The sequence below is a fragment of the Cricetulus griseus genome, chromosome 4 (genome assembly GCF_003668045.3).
Source record: "Cricetulus griseus strain 17A/GY chromosome 4, alternate assembly CriGri-PICRH-1.0, whole genome shotgun sequence".
Lineage (NCBI taxonomy): Eukaryota > Metazoa > Chordata > Mammalia > Rodentia > Cricetidae > Cricetulus > Cricetulus griseus.
This window is the reverse complement of record NC_048597.1, coordinates 46,143,601-46,158,121: the sequence shown is the minus strand read 5'-3', so window position 1 is coordinate 46,158,121 and position 14,521 is coordinate 46,143,601. Positions and strand designations below refer to the sequence as shown.

Here is a 14,521-nt window from a genome sequence, read left to right as displayed (position 1 = left end):
GTGTCAGGTGGAAGCTGTTCTCAGCACTCCAAAACATAGCCACATTCTGTATCTATATGCAAAGCATAATAGCCTACTGATGGAAAGAGCTACTCATGAAATGAGACCCAGCTGCGGTACAGTTAAAGAGACAGGAAGCAAAACGCTAATGAGATGCCCATGCTACTCAAAACTTCCGTAAAATATTTAAATGCCCGACCGTGGCCAATGCTAATGCTGATATGGGAAATAAAAGCTTGCACACAGCCAGCTCAGGTGAGAATTAACACTCTGGGGAGAAATTTGTTAAACAGGAAACAGAAGGTGCACAAGGCAGGCAATTAAGAAGTCCTGCTGATCATGCTATGTGGTGGTGGTGGCATAGTTTTAATCCTAGCATTCAGGAGGCAAAGACTGGCAGATCTCTGTGAGTTCCAGGCCAGCCTGGTCTCCAAAGCAAATTCCAGAACAACCATGGCTACATAGTGAGACCTCGTATCAAAAACAAACCCATACATTAACTACTTAAAAATCATTATATTTGAGTGTGGGTGGCAGTGGACAGCCCTTACTTTCCTCATTTCTATCCTCTTCTTGTTGTGGTGTCCCTTTTAGATGGGTCTCAATGTATGTAGTCTAGAGATTCTCTTACCTCAGCTTCCCAGAAGTGCTAAGTTTCTAGGCAGACACCACCACTCTCCTTCTTCATTCTTAACATTTTAATATTAACTTGGCATCTGCCATCTTCTCATTTCAGAACTGCACATCCTTCCAGCCTCAGAAAAGCTAACCCTACTCTTGGAAGAGATGGGTCTGATTGGTCCAAAGTTAATCCAGTTTCCTTTGCTGGTGAATGTAGCCGTCTAGACGTCTAGGGAATGATTCGGGAATGTACTTATGACCTTTTGAGCTACTGAGGTATAAGAGAACATTATCCCTAGGGTTTCTTATGAAGATGTTTCCTTGGTCTAAGTAAAGGTTCCTACAGGCCACCTTGAACCCGCTCTGAACCTGGAAAAGGAGACTTAAAATCAGGATCTGCTATGAATACATTTTGCCATTACGAGAGAAGTTACCCTTGGGAGGAAACCAACACACAGGCTAGGGACATACAAAGGGTCACACAGGGAAGATAGGGGCAGAGCCCTCAGGTAAGCCAGCCATAAAGCCCTTCCTCTCTCTGCCTTCCAGACAGTGAGCAGTCGGCATGATGGCCTTATCATTTAGTTAACTCTATGTGGGGCTTTTCTATTACTTTCACCCCAGAGCAGTCTAATACTCAACTAGGTAAGTTGCATGGAGGGAAACCTGAAGGGCAGTGACAGCTTGGTCCCTGACACTGTGTCTCCTGATGGCATCAGCATTCAGTGTAGTGTTTTCTAGACTAAGTGGTGGTCAGAGGGAACAACAACAATGAAAAAAGGTATAACATACAGAAATCTTGCTTAGTGGCAAGGTACACTCAGACCATTTCAGCTCACCCCAAATGCCTTTTAGTTCTTGCATTGAATTTGATGTTTTTGGAAGGGCTCCAGGAGAAGACTCCTGTTACTCAAGTCTATGTCACTGATATACGTTCTAATTACCGAACTGGAAGTTGGAGTAATTAGGGCAGACATGGTAGCAAGCACTGAGTACACCTTCCATCATCAGTGCAATGCCCATAGCATAGAAGAGACCAAAGTGTTTGGGAATCCCATACTCCTGAAAAAAGGAGAAAGGTTGTTAATAGAAAGACAACCCCAAATGGTGGCCTCAGGTGGCTCTACACACAATTTGTCATCACATCATCAAGCCAGACATCCCTCCCCTATGCAGGTCTACTTGAAATCATGGCCCTTCCCAGTTCTTGCCTTTGGTCTGTCCCACTTTCTCCTCACCATAGCAAAGATGTCTTTAGCTTCCAGGGCTCTTCGATGGAGAAGGTCCCGGCGCAACACTATCAGCAGAAACAGGAAGCCCAGGAGCACATGGCCCATGTTACTGAGAATATTATTGAAGGCGCTATAGAGATGAGTGAGAAATGATGCGTGTGAAAGCCATCACAAGGATTCCAAGAAGGAATGCTAAAGTGAGCTGGGGAACTCAGCATTTGGTAGTTTTCGCTGCTAACTTTCCCTGGGCCTTCAGGGTTGGACAATCACCGGAACTCCTCTTTAACTCCTTGATTTGAAGATGCTCATTTGACTTAACTTCTCAGGGATGCCTGCTCACCATCCCTAACACCCACCTGATCATCTCTTGTCCTCATGGCCCTGGCAAAGCATGAGTCCTGAGGAAGAGCTGGTCCAGAGATGGAAAAGCATTTAAGCTCCACCTACAACTCTCATCAACAGACCCACAGTGGGTCAGTATTTAGGTCTCTAACTGTTGATTTTAGGATAAGCACAGATGTATCACCAACAGTGGCTGGGTCTACTCGGTTACAGAAGTTGGGTTCCCACTCTCAGGGAAACATTTTCTTTCACCAAGTTCTGGGGGCTTTAGAACAACTAGGTTTGTGGATAAATTCTGACATCACTAAGAACCAAGGGAACCAAATTCAGCAAACCCTTACCTGTCTAAGCCTTGCCATCTTCATCTAAAATGGTGGTTCTAATGATGTCTACTTCGTGAGGTCATTTAACAGACTGCATGAGAGCTGGCCACCAACTAATGTTCATGGGCATGGGCCACCCATAGTTAGAGATCTGGCTTTTAAAAACTTCACTGTCCACTCCTCATCAGGTCACTCTTAGGAATATTGCCTGGGAGAGATGTGTACCTGGTCTCTACATCTGGCTTTAATTCCTCTTTGCCCTGACTAGGGTAGTTTTCTGCAGTTGTTTTTTCATGGTTTTAAAAACTTAAGTCAAATTAGACAGAAAGAATCTCAAATGCTTCACAAGGAACCAGAGGGCTGGGTTTACCTCAGGACGCCCAAGGGGTGAGCACAGAGAAAGTTGTAGTAACAGATGTCCTGATTGCCAGTGACATTTACCACCTATAAAATCAAAAGAGAGAAGAGGAAATGTGGCTTTCCCCCATCCTCTGAGTCTGCCCAAAGTCACAAAGAACAGAAAGGACTCAGAGGGAATGGAGATGTCCCACCCTCTGAGTGCCCCACCAAGGAACCAGTGAGGAAGTGTCTAGTTTTCCTTATCTATCCTCTCTCCATCAAGAACCTTCCCAAATCAGAGCAAGTTGCAGCTTCTGACAGGGTTCCCAAGGATGTAGAGAATGTTTAGATTACAAACAGTGGTGTTCAAACCTCATAGAGACTTTGTCTTCATTATGTAATGAATATGAATGGACTAGATATTTTACCTCGTTAGCTTGGCTCTACAGAGAAATCATAGAGGATTTAAACAATACTGATAACTATATCCTGAAGCCCTATTCTGTTTAGTTGGGGGTTCTACCTTGGACCCTGAGATTCTTAAAAGTACCCCGTATGATTTTAATACATAGCAAAAATTGAGGGACAATGCATAAAATGTCCTTAACTGCATATCCTTCTAAATGGGCCTCCTCAAGTCTCATAATTTCTAGAAAACGTATACTTAGAAATATGGATCCCAATTAAATTCCTACTTTGGTGACTTGGACTCAGGGTTTCTACAAAGGAGCAGTGGATATCCTCAAGCTGTTTTAGTGTGAATATTTTTCATCTGATTTTTCATTTTTTGTTGTTAGTTTAATATCTTCTTAGTTCCATGAAAATGCTTTAAAACTATTTGAAAAAGATTTATCTATGTTGCATGTAGGAGTGTTTTGCTTGTATGTATGTCTGTGTACCACTTGTGTGCCTGACATCCATTGAGGCAGAAGAGGGTGATCAATTCCCCTGGAACTGGAATTACAGATGGTTCTGAGAGGCCATGTAGGCACTGGGAACCCAGGTCCTCTGCAAGAGCAACAAGTGTTCTTAACTGCAGAGCCATCTCTCCAGCCCCTTATGAAGCTTTTGGTAATTTTATAGACTATCTCCAATGAGCAGGTACAGGCTAAATTAGACTTCTGACTTCTTTTGTTAAGTCTGGAGAATTCATTTTGTTTTACGTTTTTGAGGCAGTCTCACGTTGCCCAGGCTGGCCTTGAACTCACTACCTGAGATGGCCCTGAACTTCTGATCCTCTGGTCTCCTTGTCCCTCTTGCTGGGGTCACGGGCATGTTACATCTGTTTATGAGGTGCTGGGATTGAACACAGAATTTCATGTATTCTAGGCAAACTCTCCCCTCACTGAGCTACAGCCCTAGTCCATTAGTCTAGAACTTTGTTTACTCTACTCATTGTTTCCTGATGATCAACTCAGAAGGATAAATGACAGGTGCCACTGATAGACATTATCACTGAATGATTGATTTTAGGTTGGTAAACTAAACAATATAAGGTACCAGACTCCTTTGTGATGAAACAATTGGGAAATAAATGGAAAAGGTCTCAGAGATGAAGTTAATGAAGAAGACTAATTGGAACCAAAAATGGGAATTTTTTTTTTTAAAGTTTCTTGGAGGCTGGTGGTGCATGCCTTTAATTCTAGCACTTTGGAGGCAGAGGCAGGTGGATCTCTGTGAGTTCAAGACCAGCCTGGTCTATATATAGCAGTTCCAGGACAGGCAGAGCTGCAAAATAGAGAGACCTTGTCTCAAAAACAATTAACCAAAAATCTAGTTCTTGGGACTGAAGAGTGGCTAAGATGGCTTAGTGGTTAGAAGCACATACTGCTGTTCCAAAGGACTTGAGGGTGCACAGCCTGATGATGGCAGGTAACTCACAACTGCCTTTAACTTTAATTCCAGGAGATTCAATACCTATAGTGTCTTCAGGCACCTCTCTCTCTCTCTCTCTCTCTCTCTCTCTCTCTCTCTCTCTCACACACACACACACACACACACACACACACATATGAAATGGGGAAATATTTAAAAAATTAGTTTTGAACTGTCCCCAAGCTAAACTGTTCCCTGAAAGTCAGAGTGTTGCCTTTGGATGGAAGCTGGGCATCTGGGCGGGGCAACACTTACTGTCTGGTAGGTGATAACGAGCTGCATCACAGGCAGTGCATAAAACACAGCGATGGTGATGATGTTCCTGCGACAGAACATAAATGGTGATGTCACCCCAAGATGACAGCAGACTCTGCTCAGCTTTTTAAAAAGAATGCTTCCACCTTACAAGTCCATACTTAGCTTGCAAAAGCAGCTAGGAGCTGAGGATAGAGCTCCTGATTCTGAAGTCTGCCTCTCTTTTCCATTTGGTAGACAGGATTTGAACCAAAGCAGACAGAGGGAGGTAAATAAAGCTTGCCTTGGTTACTCCTATTGATTTGATGATAGCAAAGAATCCTTGCACTGTTAACTGAAACCATTAATCATTTATTTAACTTACTGGAGACAGAGTCTTGCTATGTAGCCCTGACTGGCCAGAACTTATTATGTGGCAAAGCTGGTCTTGAACCTGTGGTAATTTCAAAAGCTGTGGTTACAGATATTGCCATCATGCCTGACCTGAAATTATGTATTTAGAGCTAACTCTTGACACTCAATGAGTTGAAGTTCTCCTCCTCCTCTTCCTCCTGCTCCTTTCTTCTTATTTGTATAATCATTCGAAAAACAGACTAAAATCTACTTATATAGCCATATTGCCCCTTTAGTACACTGTCAGATTAAATGTGGTTGGAGTGCAAGTACTAAGAGAGGAATAACTTGTGGAGGCTCTTAACACTTAATTCCAAAATGATAGCTCAGCTATGAAATTCCATTTGGCTCCCTGGCTTCATTCTAATGTCTACAGTCAGAAGCAGGAGGATTCTACAGAAAATAAAAATGCAGGGGCAGGGTGTTGGCATAAGAGGACCACAGTTAGTCTAGAGCTTTCGGAGCAGAGGGAGGCCCCTTGCTAGGCAGCCAAGCCTCTTGACTGAGTAGAAAGACATGCCCACGAGGTATGGCCACATTACAGGTCTTTTTTGTTACAAGTTGGAGGCATCATCCATAGCGTGCCTTATTAAACACTAACTCTCTGTGATATAAATGGTAGTAGTTTTTGCAAAGAAAAATGTAAATGTAAAGAATTCAGGATTGGAGAATGTAGCTCAGTGGTAAAGGACTTGCTTTCCCTGTTATGTATGGGCCTGGGTTTGATCTCTAGCATTGCAGTATACATATACATAATAATAAATAGATTTAAGCAATTCAATGTTTGTTTGTTTTTTTGAGGCAGGGTTTCTCTGTGTAGCTTTGGAGCCTGTCCTGGACTCCCTTTTAGACCAAGCTGGCCTTGAACTCACAGAGATCTGCCTGCCTCTGACTCCCAAGTGCTGGTATTAAAGGTGTGTGCCACCGCCTCCTGGCTTAATTCAATGATTTTAAGGAAACCACGATCCCACTGGTCATTTACTTACCAAAAATAAATCTTATACTTTTTGCTGACAATTCTCCGGTCCTTCCTGGACAGATCTGACAGGTACAGAAACATCTAGGACACCAATAGGAAGAGAAGACAGAGCCGAGCTTGGCTTCATGTACAGGATATAAGGGAGAACTTTACAAAGACCAGTTTAGTTCCCTCTGGGGATTAAAATTATTCATCAAAACATTTCCTCTAATTTCGATTTTCTCTGGATACTACCAATAAAACACTGCCATTCTCCTTGGCATATCGAGGATTCGGCTGATGCAAGAATCCTACCAGGAGTACTGAACATGTCCCACATCTCAAGCATGGCCTGCCCAGCTTTCAGATCAGCTCGCTGTGTCATTCCTGAATTGCACATAGTTGAAACTGTGATTTATACTCATATATTTTGCTAGATAAAATACAATATATTAAACATGCCCGAAAGCAATGGGCTTTGCTCTCAAATGATGTATGCTCAGAAACAGGACGGTTTCCAGAGCAGCCCTGAGGCGAATCTCGATTTCCATCTGATTGGATCCCTTGATCCTTCCCTCTTCACAAGCACTTCAGGTGCCCAGACTGCAGAGTGCCCTGCTGCTCTGTTCTATCTGATGGAGAGGCTGTTGCTTTGGGCTCTGGCTTTGTTTCATCTAAATCCTTCAGAATATTGGACCCCCCTTCGAAGGAAAAACAAGGAAACCAAGGCCCTGGTGAAGTTTATTTTACTACCAAACTCTCTTCCATTTCAAAAACTACAGTCATAGAGTATTGGTACCTTGGTCCGGATCACATTTTTGTCACTTTCAATATCTGGCATGGTATCGAAGTCACTCTCCTCCACAGAGCTGTCTGTGTCTGAGTGGCATGGCTGCCCACCATCGGAGGAAGACATCTGTCTTCCAGGACTGGAACTTGACTCGTCTGAAACAGAAAACTCATCTGCCTTTAAAAGCCAAGAATAGTCTATGGAGTCCATTCCTCTGCAAAAAGCACGGTGCTTACTCAGTCTAGAAAAGACCGTGTTAGTCCAATTAACTCTTTGCCAACAAGACTTGCTCCTTGGCTGCCTTCCCAAGCGCACTCTGTTCATCCTTTCCTCCCATTGATTTGTCTGTTTCTAGGGCCGACTATAAAGAATAAACGGCATCTGCTCTGTAGATATCCGGATGCAAAAATAACCTTGTGCTTGTATATCATGTTTCATATTTTAAGATATGAACACAGATGTATGAGCATGCACATGCAGGGTTATTTATAGCTTCTATCATGCATGTGGGTAAACACACACATATCCAACTGCTGTACATTTCTCACAGACTATTTATTCAGAGAGATCCCCCACATGCCATTTCTATCATTACATAATGAAAACAGCATTCTCGGGAAAGGAGTCTTCTGTTCTCGTGAGTGAATGTTCTGGAGCAGATGGGATCTGTGCAGCCCAAGCGCATGGGCTGAGCCTACCTTCCGCTTTATTTCTTCTCTTCAGATGGTTTTTTAAAAAAATCCTGTTCTAACCGAACTAAAAATAAGTAGCCTGCACTGAACCCACACACTCAAAGTTACAGAATAAAAGAGCAGGACTACAGGCCATCTATGGAGACTGCTTAAGGCACACAATTCACAGGCCTGCAAGCATCATGGCAGGGACAGGCGCACAGGTCCTCCTGCCCTATAAGACAGGTATGGGGATCTGGTTTCTTTCAGGATGCTTAATGACTTACTAGGTTTGCCCAGTGAATAACTGGGTGGCACTGAGCATGCTCACTGTGAACTTAGGGTGAAGGACTGTTCAGCTACAGTCATGTTCACTTGTAGCACTCTTAGTTTATGCCCTACATCACAGACACCTGAGAAGGAAGCAACTGGTCAACTGACAGTGGCTGGCTGTGAGATGTCTTTCAAGCCCTAAAATCAGCTCCTCAGGGAGCTGACAAGGTGGCAGCAATGGTAGAGGACCCGGTACACAGGCCTAATGGCCTGAGTTTGATTCCCAGATCCCACAGAGGAGCAGAAGAGAACTGAGGTTAGAAGTGTCCTCTGACCTCCACTCATGTGCACCTGTTCACACACATATCACACACACACACACACACTAAATAAATAGTTTAAGTACTTGAGGGGCTGGTGAGGTGCATGCTGCCACACCCACTGATCTGAATTCAGTCTCTGGGACCCTCATGGTAGAAGGACAGAAACAACTATGGCCAATTGTCCTTTGATCACCAATATACATATTGGTATCACATCCTCCACCCCCAAAATGAGTAAATAAAAATGTAATAAAAAATTCAAGTCCCAAGGGAGCTTTGGAAGTTGATGGCAACACTACAGTGAGTTCTGCTCAAGTGTAGCTAGCAGATCCAACAAACAGAACAATAGAACCAGAGAGAGTGCTGGAAGGAACATCCAGCCAGTTTCCAGAACATCCAGCCAGTTCATCTTTTATGTACACGAACAGCTTCACTGGGCGGCTGGCTTACCCATGCTCACAATGATTAGTGGCTGAAGAACCCTTTGCATTAATCTCTGCAGAGTAAAGACAAAGTCCTACCAAAGGACTCATTATAGGAAGTACCTATTGCTCCATAGTTGCTTCCTTCAGGTGTACTGGCAGCGATGGGGTGTGACACAGCCATATTTCCTGAGCCTACAGCAAGAAACAAACAAACAAACAAAAAAGAGAAAAGTGCTTTACTCTTAGCTGCTGAAATAAAATCACATGACTTGAAGTAGCCGAGTCACTTAAGCAGCCTTCTTTAAATCTGAATTTCTTTCCACTTTAATACAGGAATCATCACTGTGGGTTCTCAGGGCCACATCTAGCCTGCCACCTCTTTCTGTATGGTTTAGAGACAGGGTTTTCTCTGTGTAACAGCCCTAGCTGTCCTGGAACTCAATCTGGAGACCAGGCTAGCCTCAAACTCACAGAGATCCGCCTGCTCTGCCTCCCAAGTGCTGGGACCAAAGGCGTGTGCCACCACTGCCCAGCTGCAGAGTTGTTTGTAAATCTTTTAGTTTGTAGAGGAAATTCAAAAGAAGGATAATATTTCATGGCATGTAAAATTTACACTAAATTAAAATTTCAATGTTCAAGAACAAAGTCCAATCAAAACATAACCCCCCTCATTTAGGTACAGTTATGGTGTATTTGGATACTTGCAACTTAGAGCATATGTTTCCAAATGTCTAACGTATTTGTCATTTGATTTGACCCTACACAAGAAAAGTTAGCTTGGAAGTACAGCAAAGTTCTAGGAGTGAGGGTCCTGGGTCTATAATCACCATGGCAAGTGTCACCACTGAAGAGATAGCAGAAGTAATAGTCTGCTATTAAGTCACAGTAGGTTGGGGTTTATTCATTGTATCATTTAGAAGCATCCTAACTTTGCATAAGAAGGCTATTACTACACCAACTAGAGTCTTAAATGATGAACCAAGCAATTGACAGCGTGGGAGAAAGCTCCAGTGATTTCAAGGGCTATTAAGGAGGTAGATCAGGTACATCTGTTGCTAACCATTTGTTGACAGATTCGAGCAGATACTAATATTCTCAAGTGAAGCCCAGGGCTTCCTTGTGACAAGGAGAGTGGCACCCTTTCTCTGAGAGTCTAGGGGTATCCCTAGAGTCACCCCACTATATGCAAGAGGAAAATACCTTCAGCCACCTATGTGACTGCTGGGAAAGGTGTTATTCCTTCCAGTTAATCCATTTCTGAGAGGTAGGAAAAGCGGACTGAGAGCAGAGGCTACACATTAGCAGGCACCCAGGCAGTTTCTCTGACCTATTGCCACAGTACCTGCCAGAGCCAAACTCATCAAGGGAATCTGAGACAGTATTTCTTCACTGCTCTCTGAACTTTGCCAAGGATTTAGATATTGAAGGGCTGGTGGGGATTTTGAGCAATTCCTCTTTTTGAGAGGAGCCCTTGCCAGTCACATGACCTACAAAAGGGCGTAGAGTGATTCATTCTCTCTTTCTCTCTCTTTTCTTCCCTCACTCCCTCCTTTCCTCTTCCGTTTCAATTGGATTTTGGGAACTGAATCCAGGGCTGTTCATATTTCATGCAATTTCTCTACCACTCAACTACATCCCCACGCAACTCACCAGTGTCTTACGATGTGGTAGGGAAGTACTTTCAGTGAACATACCTAATACATGGAAACATCTGTGCTCTCAACATATTTCAGTGATTTTACTGAAAAAAAAATGCAAAAGCTCTCATCACTTCCTAGTCACTATCAACTTTCTGTTCTAAAAAGATTTATTTATTTATGATGTATAGAGTGTCTGATTGCATGTGTACCTGTCTACCAGAAGAGGGCACCAGATCTTATTATTACAGATGGTTGTGAGCCACCACGTGGGTGCTGGGAACTGAACTCAGGACCTCTCGAAGAGCAGCCAGTGCTCTTAACCTCAGAGGCATCTCTCCAGCCCCACAATCAACTTTCTCTACCCCACTTTCAGACTTTGTTCCATGGAGGGGCTCTCAAAAAGTCAGTTTCTGAGGCCAACTCTCCAGGCTTTATTACATGTTTTTTATTTTTAAATAATTATGTCCCTATTGATTTCCTCCACCAGGGAAAATAACTAAGAGCAAAATTCAAAATTTCCAGGCAGGTGACAAGCCCGACAGCCTAAGAGACTCATTTTCCTTTCTCCCTTTGGTGAATGAGCTAAGGGCGTTGCCTCAGCCAGTGGGTGAGATGTGGAGCTAATGCAGTTCTTGGCAGACAAGGGTGTTCCCAGGGCTTGCAGGATGTAGACTCTGACCTTAAGAATGCATGCTCCCTTTGTTTCTGGGCTTGATATATTTATTATTTGGAGTGTTCAGGTCTCTGCACTTCCTTGGGCTAACCCTTAAGTATACAGCATGACATCAGCATCATGGATGCTTTTACATACAAGTTCAAAGATGAGAAATGATTATCTTGAAACACATTATTATCTGGGGCATGGGGGTGCATATGGGTACATGTTGGGGATCTAAATCTAGGGCTTTGCATGTGACAGGCAAACACTATCACAGAACTATATTCCCAGCCTAGCTTCAGACCTTTGAATGTTACGAATTAGATTTGGAGTCCAGAGAATGCTGTACAAATGCTTGGCTGTCTCCTTTTCACTGCGTCAGTGCTGGCTTCATTGTAACATAGAGTTTGGCAGCTGTTCTGGCTCCTGTTGACTGCAAGCATCGCTAGTACCAAAGCTACCACTCCTGACGCTTTCATTGCTGTGACTGATGCTGCCATCACTCCAGACTGAGAATGCAGTGTGTCGGACACTCTTGACTTTTCAACAGCCCCAAGAGGCAGGCGCTGTTATTACCGCTATTTTAACGATGGTAAAATAGAGGTGCTGAGAGATCAAGCAGCTTCCCCAGCCAGTTAGACAATGGATAGAGAGCGATGCGTTGTGCTATCTTCTAAAACTCACCTTCTTTTTGCAAAATTTATTTTACTGTATGTATTTAAGAGGCATAACATATTTATATGTCTTTATATGTGTGTGCCACACACACACAACAAAATAATAACCACATGTAAGCAAAGTATCCAGCTTCCCAGGGGACAGTACAACATGACAAGTCTTGTGAGATTTCCTCTGCTTTGAGAGCCTGCTTCTAGCATTTGCTCTGAGCCCAGCCCCTGAAGTGTTTCCTGTTGCTTTGAGCTCCATTGAGTTCTTGCTCCTCACAGACACTTTGTGTTGCTCATGGGAAAGAACTTTTTATAGACTCAATTCCCCCAAGGTTACTCCTGTGACTGTCTCATGGTAGCACACTCCTTCCTGGCTCTCCCTCCTAGCTGATCTTACCAGGCTGAGCTACATAAACCTGAAGGTCACTAGCCGGATCTTCCCTGGCTGGCTGGAGCTTGCCCCTCTTCTGCTCTTGTTTGGGTTGGTTAGGTCTTGGCTCATCCATGGTCATGGGAACACCGGAGGTGTTGTCAGCTCTGCCTGTAGCTGCTGTGTGCACAAAGGCTGCTTATCTCCTCCCTATTTCAAAGCCCTTTGTGGCGAGCATACCAGTTTTCTACTTCCTGAATGGAAGGAAACACCTATTTTCTTCAGGCGTCCTCAACCTGTACCTAGCAGCTGGTGCATGTAAATTGGTGGTTTTCCAGTTTTACCCCAAGAAAATATCTGGCCTTGTCTGCCGAAGACACTTGTGGTTGTCACAAGGAGGAAAGGTACTTTTAATCCAGCACTGTATGGAACATCCCAAACAACAAAGAATTATGAATTTTGTAACTTCTATAAGGTTGATGAAAAGTTGTTTGAGAAAAATTGTGATCTGAGAGAGAGGACTAGTAATAATTCTAAAAGTACATTTACTTGAGTCCCCCACCCCTGCCCCACTCTTTTGAGACAGGCTGGTCTTGAACTCACTAGGTAATCCAGAGGATGACCCTGAAGACTTCTGATTCCCCTGCCTCTGCCTCCTAAGTGCTAGGATTACAGGTATGCACCAACTTGACCAGTTTATATGGTGCGGGGAGTTAACCCAGGGCTTGGAGCAAGCGAGGGAGGCACTCTGCCAACCGAGTTACACCCCCAGTTGTGAAGCTCTCTCTGTGTAGTTATGTATATAACAACAAGGATATTTCACCATCCCCTGAGCAAATTGAGAGCATGGGAAGAGGGGGCAGGAAGCTAAGAGAGTGAGAAGGGAAGAAAAGGAAGGATGCAGAGGTCATGAGGGAGCAGAAAGGTTGAGTCAGATGTAGATTAGAAGAAAGGACATAAGATAGGTAGGATTTAGTTGGGGGGTGGTAGAGGAAAATGGGAGGGAGAAGGGAACTGGGATTGTCATGTAATTCAATCTTGTTCGTAATTCAAATATATAAAAAATAAAAAACTAAAAAAATGTTTCTTGTAACTAAAGTGAACACAAGAACTAATTATAACAACCTGTCAGTACCTACCTATGTATAATTGCCACAAGTTTTAGAACAGGTCATATTCTCAAAATTATAGTGTTTACTTTCATTATACCAATAAGAAATAGCTCGTTTTTAATGTAGTTCTTATTCCAGTTAAATACAAATTTTCTCCAATAAAGTCATAATCCTAAAAAAAAAAAAACCCAAAAAACAAAAACAAAAAAACAATAATGATATAATACTGCCTACCCCAGGAGAGCATGAGAAGAAATTGGTGGCCTCTTCTGACATTGCCACTTGAGGATGTGAACCTTCATCCCTCTCCCCCAGTATCCCTCAGAATAAGCAGAGAGTGCAGGGGCTAGCCGGGAAACAGCCCAGAGCACCACACTCCATCTACCCCAAAGCTACTCCCTCCATTTGTAGACGGAGGATCCTCTGGTATAGAAGGCAGTCTACAGGGACTGCCATTGACATGTGGTCCCACAAGAACAAAACCTATACTCCTTCATTCTTTTTGGTCACGGTGCTTCTGACTCTTAGCTCTTTCCAGTGCGCCTGATTTTCAATAATGATCTGGTTCAGGCCTGAGCTCCATTGATGTATGTTTTGACATTTAAGGGACCCTTTGGAACATGAAACTCCTTTAGTGATTATAGTAATCCAAAATTACCTCATTTATACCTCGAAAGAAAGGACAGCCTTCCACTCATAGAGTACTTAATCAATTCTAACCTACTAGATTTAGGCCCAAGTTCTAATTTATATTACATATTTTACAATTACATTATATATATTTTGCTATTATTAGCAAAACCTGGGGAGCATGGTAGAAAAGAGGAGCTCCCGGCAAACTGATTGAAACATTTTATAGCTCCTGGCAAACTGATTGAAACATTTTATAAACAACAGTGAAAGCAGAGCTTGGCTGTTTAAAGCTCCAAGAGCAGGTGTTTTATATTGGCAATTGAATGTTTATTAAGACAAAGAGTCTGGAAAGAGGGGTGGGGACTGGGAAAACAGACTAGCTGTTTCTTAAGGAAGACAAATGTAAACACCAAAAAGCCTTCCAGCAAAGGGAGAAAATCCCGCTGGGTGGAGGCAGCAGCCAGTTGGTATCCTCTAGGATTCTGTGGACTCTTGTGGAAAGCACAGAACTAAATATCGGTTACACCTGATTTCTAATGAAGTCCATCCCACCAGCCATTTTCAGTTCTCACTCCTTCCCAAATAGTTTAGGAGTTTATAGTAATCTGGGCTTCGTCAAA

The 14,521-nt window shown here is 43.2% G+C and overlaps 1 protein-coding gene across 5 annotated transcripts in view; it reads right to left on the bottom strand.

Annotated features, from left to right (window-relative positions):
• The window catches only part of Sidt1 (SID1 transmembrane family member 1), an 85,232-nt gene that overhangs the window by 16,290 nt on the left and 54,421 nt on the right, over nt 1-14,521 (bottom strand). For all 5 annotated transcript variants that reach the window (XM_035444540.1, XM_027412633.2, XM_027412634.2 and 2 more), the window contains 7 exons: nt 8,941-9,012; nt 7,138-7,283; nt 6,367-6,440; nt 4,988-5,054; nt 2,889-2,962; nt 1,860-1,983; nt 1,566-1,683 (listed from right to left, as the gene is read on the bottom strand). In XM_035444540.1, the coding sequence (XP_035300431.1) occupies nt 1,566-1,683; nt 1,860-1,983; nt 2,889-2,962; nt 4,988-5,054; nt 6,367-6,440; nt 7,138-7,283; nt 8,941-9,012 (675 nt within the window). The remainder of the gene's footprint in view (nt 1-1,565; nt 1,684-1,859; nt 1,984-2,888; nt 2,963-4,987; nt 5,055-6,366; nt 6,441-7,137; nt 7,284-8,940; nt 9,013-14,521) is intronic.